Raw genomic sequence first — 7,500 nt, 5'->3', positions numbered from 1 at the left:
TGTCTCCTGCCTTTACTGACAGGATGCAGGTGTCCTACTACTTTCTGTGGAAGTAGGAACACATGGTCATGGTCAGGAACGTGCCACATTTATCAGAGACTCTAGTAAAAGTCTGTTTCTGTCAATATTTGATGTTTGAACCTTAAAAACACAGATTTTATGTTGCATTATGAAGAAACGAACACACAGACATACCATAACATTTGCCATGTGATCTAATACAAGTCAAGTTTTACATGTCATTTATTTATGATGAAAATGTTGTTAAAACAAACAAAGATGGTAGAAATAAAGTCCAGATGCAGAGCGTTTATTTCCAGGGGTTTCGTGTTTTGTGGACTGAATATGTAAATGTGTCTGATAAATTGTTTTGTGTATCAGGAATAACGTCAATTCGGGATGTTTCTCATCGCACTTAAAGATTTATTTCAGATATTATTTTTCATTCAAACAATTAAACAATGTTCTGCAGAAGCGATTGCGCTCTTAATGCTGTAAATTACACAAATCAGGCAGATCCAGATGCAAACATCATCACAACTCTAAATAAACTAAACGTTATGAACAGATTAAATTTATAAGTGAACTTTTACCCTAAAACTGATCCCGGATTCACCTGAAATTTCACGGTCTGAAAGTCCTGACTTCGATCAGTAGAAGGTTCAGGAGTTTTATACAGAAACTCAGGTCTCAGAAAAAAATGGACCATGTGCCAAATATCAGGTGTCTGTTTGCAGGGTCACATGATCACAATCACGAAACTGAAACCTGCTGCATTAATTGGCATATAAATTAATATATAATCTCATATAATTGTATTATTCTGATGATCTCTCTGCTCCTCTCAGCTCCCTATGATCCTGAGCTCGGTCTCTTACTTGCAGCCGAGGCGTTCGTCCACGTTCTTCTTCAGGAACTGCAAGATGAGGTCTTTGGTGGGAGGGTCGAAGTTTGTGTGCTCAAAAACCGGCTCGTCGTTAATGATGCGCCTTTTCACTTCATCTTTGTCCACTTTTTTGCCGTCTGGGCCCCTGAACGGCGTGTAACCCGTCACCATCTCATAAATACTGACCCCCAGGGACCACCAGTCTACCGACGTCCTGTACGGCGTCTCGGTCAGGACCTCCGGAGCCATGTATGCCCCCGTCCCGGCCTGAGAGAGAGAGAGAGAGAGAGAAAGATTAGAATTAAAAATGAGTGAAATCATAATGTTTCCATTTCCTTTTAATTTAAAAAAAATGTTTTCTCAGCTATTTTAAAGATTGATGAAAAAGATTTCACAGAATTGTTCTGTTTTAAACAATGAACGATGAAAGCAGCTTCCTGCAGTGATCAAAGTCTATTCTAATGAAATTAGAATTTTCTGTAATAAATGCAGATTTTGCTCAGAGAGCGAGGTCAGGAGCGGGGTCAGAGGGCGAGGGCAGGATCGGGGTCAGAGGGCGAGGTCAGGATCGGGGTCAGAGGGCGAGGTCAGGATCGGGGTCAGAGAGCGAGGTCAGGATCGGGGTCTGAGGGAGAGGGCAGGATCGGGGTCAGAGAGCGAGGTCAGGATTGGGGTCTGAGAGCGAGGTCAGGATCGGGGTCTGAGAGAGAGGGCAGGATCGGGGTCAGAGAGCGAGGTCAGGATCGGGGTCTGAGGGAGAGGGCAGGATCGGGGTCAGAGAGCAAGGTCAGGATCGGGGTCTGAGGGCGAGGTCAGGATCGGGGTCAGAGTCAGGAATGAATCACGAATGTACTGTGCATCTGACTCGAGGCACTACGTCTAAAAATAAAACGGCGCTGAATTTTCCTGGCACTGGCGCAGTTTATCGCTCTGACCCCGAGGTGTTCTCATCACTCTGTCTTTGTGTGAGGAGAAACCCGAGGTGTAAACGTGTAAAAGTCGACGTGCTGAAACGGTTAATTATACAGTTAATGTAGTTGCAGTGAAACAGTGTCAAGGCCTATAATAACATCGGAATCACGTATAAAAGTGTGAAAGTGTGAGAACACACCACATTCTGTTTTTGGTTTTTGCTCGACTGTGGCTTGTGGGTCCTCTGAAAAAATCTAAAATATCATAAAACTTGTGTTTAATGTGTTAAATGATGTGCTGTAGCTCAGGGTTGCCAGGTCTGCACAATAAATAAAACTCAGGTCATGTGATGTTCATGAGGAAGCGCACACAAGGACAAACATACACACAAATATTACACACAAATAAACGTAAAACAAGAAAACTCAAACTGCTCCGAGGAAATGGAACAACACTAACGAGAAAACATGATCCATGAGTTCATATACACCTGCTAATTAACGTGAAGGTAAATCTGGTGAGCAAACAAACACGTGACATGGTTCACTGAGGCCCGTGGGAAACGTTGTTCCTGTGCATAATCATTTACACGTTTAAAACCAGGTTGAAAAACCACCGCACACACATACGCAAAATCACACGCAAAATCACAATATGAAGCTGATCAGTTGTGATTTCTCAGTGTGCCCACTTTTCACGTTTTTTTTCACGTTTTTCCACATTTCCATACATTTTTAAAACAACCCAAATTCTAAAAAGAAATGGGACTTTGTGTAAAATGTAAATAAAAACAGAATGCGATGATTTACAGATCTCATAAACCCATAATTTATTCACGTTAGAACATAGAAAACATATCAGATGTTGAAACTGAGGAATTGTGCCATTTTTTTCTTTTTTTTTTTGACGGCTGCAACACGTCTCAAAAAATGTTGGGACGGGGAAACAAAAGTCTGCAGGGGTTGTTACAATTAAACAGTTGGAGAAACATCTAGTAACTAATGAGTTTAACTAACAGCAGGTCAATAAGATGATTAAGTATAAATAGTGTATCTAATAGAGGAAGCGTCTCTCAGAAGTAAAGATGGGCGGAGCTTCACCAGTCTGTGAAAAACTGTGTCTAGAAACTGTGGAACAATTTCAGAAAAATGTTCCTCAACATCAGATTGCAAAACAGTTGAATATCTCATCATTTACAGAATGTACTATTATTAAAAGTTTCAAAGAGTCTGGAGAAATCTCTGTGCACAAGGAACGAGGGTGAAAATCAATTTTGTATGGATGTGATCTTTGGGCCCTCAGGGGCCACTGCATTTAAAAGTCATGATTCTGCAATGGAGAATCACTGCCTGGGATCATTAACACCTCCAGAAATCATTGTCTGTGCACACAGTTTGCATGTCATCCACAAATGCATGTTAAATCTCTATCATGTAAAGAAGAAGGCATGTGTAAACATGGTCCAGAAACACCACCATCCTCTCTAAACCAAAGTTCATTTAGAATGTACTGAGGCAAAGTGGAAAAATGTTCCGTGGTCAGATGAATCAAAATTTTCATTTTCTTTGTGGAAACCATGGACACCACAACCTCCGGACTAAAGAGGAGAAGGACCATCTGGCTTTCTATCAGCGCTTAGTTCAAAAAGCCACATCTTTAATGGTATGGTTGTGCATTAGTGCCTGTGGAATGGGCAGCTTGCACATTTGGAAAGGATCCATCAATGCTGAATGTTATATACAGGTTTAAAAGCAATAAATGCTTCCATCCAGAAAACGTCTTTTTCAGGAAAGGTCTTGTATATTAGAGTAAAACTCTGCTAACTGCATCTCTTACTGTAGAATGACTTTGTAGTAGAAGAGTCTGGGTGCTGAACTGCCTGTCTGCAGTCTAGAACTTTCATCATTTATTAAACATTTGGTGCATCATTAAACAAAAAACACAGCAAAGGAAACCCAGAACTGTTAAGCAGCCAGAATCCTGTATCAGACACACATGGGAGAACATTCCTCTCCAAAACTTCAGCAGCTGATCTCCTCAGCTCCCAGATGTATACAGACAGAAGACGTGATGCTACACAGCGGGAAACACGGTTCTATAACAGACTTGTTCCAGCCAATAAATTCATAAAGACCTTTTACCCTTAAAATGGCACATAGTTTAACATTTGATATGTTTTATTGTGAATAAAATATAGATTTATAAATGAGAAAATTATTGCTTTCTGGTTTTATTTACATTTTACACCGTGGCCTATTTTTTTGAAATTGTACAAAAACAGTTTTATTTTTTAGTGTTGTTAAAGTAAAAATATAAAAACAATAAAAATATATGCTGCATCTCTCTCTCTTTCTTTCTTTCTTTCTTTCTTTCTTTCTTTCTTTCTTTCTTTCTTTCTTTCTTTCTTTCTTTCTTTCTATGTCTCTGTAAGCTAAGTGTGGTCACATGACCTCTGGTTATGAAACAGCACTGTGACACCAATCACACACTTCAGTTCATTCTCTTCTGCTACTAAAAGACTTTGACCTTTTATGTAAATGTTAATGACAGGTCCCTGAGCCCTGCCTCATCCTCAGACACGAGTCGTAACTGGTTTAACTGTAATCCTGAGTTGCCTGTTTCTCATTTCTCACGTTCGACTCAAAAAAGCCGTGTTCACATCTGCATGAAAACAATTCAGAGTTCTGAGTGAATGTGTAAATGAGGTTCTTCCTCTACGAGTGCTTACAGCTTCGCCATCATTTTTCTCTCTCTCACACACACACACACACACACACACACACTCACACACACACACACACGGCTCAAAGCTGGATTTGTTGTTAAGTCGTCTTAAGTAAGAGGATCAGGTTTGTGAAGAGAACTCCGGCTAAATGAGCTTACAGAGACGTGTAACCCGAAACACACTCTCGTTTTAGCCCAATAAAAGAATTCTGCTAGCACATGCTACATGCTAAAGTACTTAGCATGTGCTAACAACTGATTTTTCTGTGATGCTGCACTGTAACAATGCTAACTATCTGATGCTAATCTTGCTACACCGCTAGTTTAGCTTCGGATCACTTTATTTCCACAACTGTGTAACAGGAGATGCACAAGACTTGTTTATTGTTATACAATAAACTATTACAAGACTTGTAATAATTGTTTTTCTTAGTGTTTGGTAAATTTAGTGTAGTTTTAGTTTTTAGTTGGAATTAATTGATTTCACACACCATTAAGAGAATTAAAATTAGCACTGTCATCATGTGAATTGATTATGTGAGAATCCGTTTTAATGGTTTGTGGAGGAGATCTGTTGTGCTGCTCTAACAGGAACTTTTTTATTTCTATTTGATCATTTGTGATGTTTGTTTTCTTTCGCTAATCACTGGTTACTCAAGAATATGCTCGTCTGCTAGTCCGCTAGTCTGCTCGTCCGCTCGTCCGCTAGTCTGCTCGTCCGCTCGTCCGCTAGTCTGCTCGTCCGCTCGTCTGCTAGTCTGCTCGTCCGCTCGTCTGCTAGTCTGCTCGTCTGCTAGTCTGCTCGTCTGCTCGTCTGCTAGTCTGGCTGCTGTAAAAATAGCTCGTTCAGAACCTACACCAGATTCACCTTGGAAAAAATTTATAAAATATCCTGAATGAAGGAATAAAGTTTTGCAACAAGGCTGCTAATCTTCATCTTTATCTGACGTCACAATTACATGTTTAATCTCCCTCACATTTTTTATCCTTTTTCTGTTCTTTTTTTTTTTTTATCAGAATCTCAACAAAAAAGATTGAGCGTTTCAGTAAAACATTTCTATGAGTGTGTGTGTGTGTGTGTGTGTGTGTGTGTGTGTGTGTGTGTGTGTGTGTGTGTGTGTGTGTGTGTCGGGGTTGTTGGAGGTTATTTAGGTAATTAAAGGTAATTAGGGGTCACTTGAGGTCATGCAGAGCTGGAAAATTATTTCAGAAAACCCTGAAATCGTGAGTTTAGTCGTGACGTGTATCATTTGCTTATAGTTTAATGAATAGTCAGTATTTAGTGCTTTTGTTAGACATGAGGTTAAAATTTGACCTCTGGTGACCTTGTGACTTTCCCTCTGAGATGAATAAAGTGATCAATCTGCTGTGGTGTTTGTGAAAATCAAAACAATTTCATTAGTCTTTAATGCAATATTCTGTAATCAGAATAAAAGTTCTGGCTTTTCTTTTTCCCTAATCTCTAATAAATTCAGATGATGATGCAACTTCCTGCTGAAGGCATGTGGAAACATTTCACAAGAACATTCCACAGGGGTGAACGTGTTACACAAAATAAACCCTCATGAGCTTCGATAATTAAATAAATGCTTTAAATATAAATCTCATCAATTATGTGTTTATTTTTAACCTGAACCTAATGAGCTACACATTTAGATCTTAACACCTGAATCCTGAAAGTTCCCACTAAACAAGCAGCAGATTTGAAAGCAGTCTGACCTTCTGCGTGGTGGTTTTTTCAGGAGGAAGCTCGATGGCCAGGCCAAGATCCGAGAGCCGGCACTGGCCCTGGCTGTCCAGGAGAACGTTTTCTGGCTTCATATCTCGATACACGATGTCCATGGCGTGTAGATGCAGCATTCCTGTTGTGATCTGAGCGCTGTAATAAATGATGCGGTCCATCTTGATGCCCTTCTCACCGATGTGGTAGATGTGGTATTTGAGGTCGCCGCCGTTCATCAGCGTCATCACCAAGCACAGGTGGGTTTTGGTTTCGTAGGCGTACGCCAGGCTGACGACGAACGGGCTGTTCACCTTCTCCAGGAGTTTCTTCTCCAGCAGAGCCATTTTTTCACCTTGCTTCTTTTTCAGGCGTTTCTTGCACAGCTTCTTGCAGGCATACATCTGACCGGTGTTCTTCACCTGCACTGCACAAACCTGGAACACACAATTTTTTTTTACATGAAGATAAATACATCTTTTAAAAACAAGTTTTTCATTAAACGTTCTTCACCATGGATTCTAACCCTTGTTTTGTAGGACATAATTGTGGTCTGAAGGTTCCTCAGTTTGTCCCTTGGCAGGGACCTGTGAGAAATATTATGCAACCACAAAGCATCCATTCATCAATACGTTCTCCTTCAGAAACCTACCTTCTACCTTTAACATCCTAAAGATCTCCTCAGACTTCCATCAGGATTTAATGCGATTCAGTCGTGGTACCTTACCTCCCCGAATCCTCCTTTCCCGAGTGTCCTGAATTCATAGAAGTATTTCTCACTGATGGGCTGCTTCTCATACTCCTTCCACTGCAGGAACTTTTCAAAGAACGGGCTCAGGGTGTACTCCATAAACGGCTTGTCTTTAAGGAACTCTTTGACACCCTCTTTCACTTGTCCCACCATCACCACTTCGAAATCTTTTTCCGTCACGGCTTTGCACTTCTCCAACGTTTCTCCGATCAGACAGGACAGAAAGCTCTTGGATCCTTCTTTGCAGAATTGGTTGATGATGTTGGTGCAGGCTTTGTCCTTGGCAGCTCCTTCGGCCAGTTCCCAGTCATTCAGCTCGTCCAGGAACTCTGCTGCAACGGCGTACTCGGGCGTCTCGTTCAGAAACAGCCGGAAGAGTTTCTTCCCAATGGGCTGAAGTTCACACAGGGACTCGAAGTCTTGTCCGATAGACGCCTTGATGGACTCACAGTTTGCTGGTTTGGGAAGAGAGAGACTTTGGCGTCGTTTTCTCAGCTCCTTCTCATC

General features: G+C 41.1%; 1 protein-coding gene and 1 pseudogene across 2 annotated transcripts in view; both read right to left on the bottom strand.

Moving 5' to 3' along the window:
• The window catches only part of LOC310717861, a 91,104-nt pseudogene that overhangs the window by 1,708 nt on the left and 81,896 nt on the right, over nt 1-7,500 (bottom strand). The window lies entirely within an intron of this gene.
• grk7a (G protein-coupled receptor kinase 7a) overlaps nt 1-7,500 on the bottom strand; it is a 9,513-nt gene that overhangs the window by 1,566 nt on the left and 447 nt on the right. The window contains exons 1-3 of the mRNA XM_083525130.1: nt 6,970-7,500; nt 6,242-6,679; nt 879-1,153 (exon numbers count right to left, since the gene is read on the bottom strand). The exon at nt 6,970-7,500 is cut by the window's right edge and continues 447 nt beyond it. Coding sequence (XP_083381256.1) covers nt 879-1,153; nt 6,242-6,679; nt 6,970-7,500 — 1,244 coding nt within the window. The remainder of the gene's footprint in view (nt 1-878; nt 1,154-6,241; nt 6,680-6,969) is intronic.

The sequence above is a fragment of the Silurus aristotelis genome, assembly GCF_946808225.1.
Source record: "Silurus aristotelis genome assembly, chromosome: 22".
Classification (NCBI taxonomy): domain Eukaryota; kingdom Metazoa; phylum Chordata; class Actinopteri; order Siluriformes; family Siluridae; genus Silurus; species Silurus aristotelis.
The sequence above is the reverse complement of the archived record's forward strand: the minus strand, read 5'-3'. Positions and strand labels throughout refer to the sequence as shown.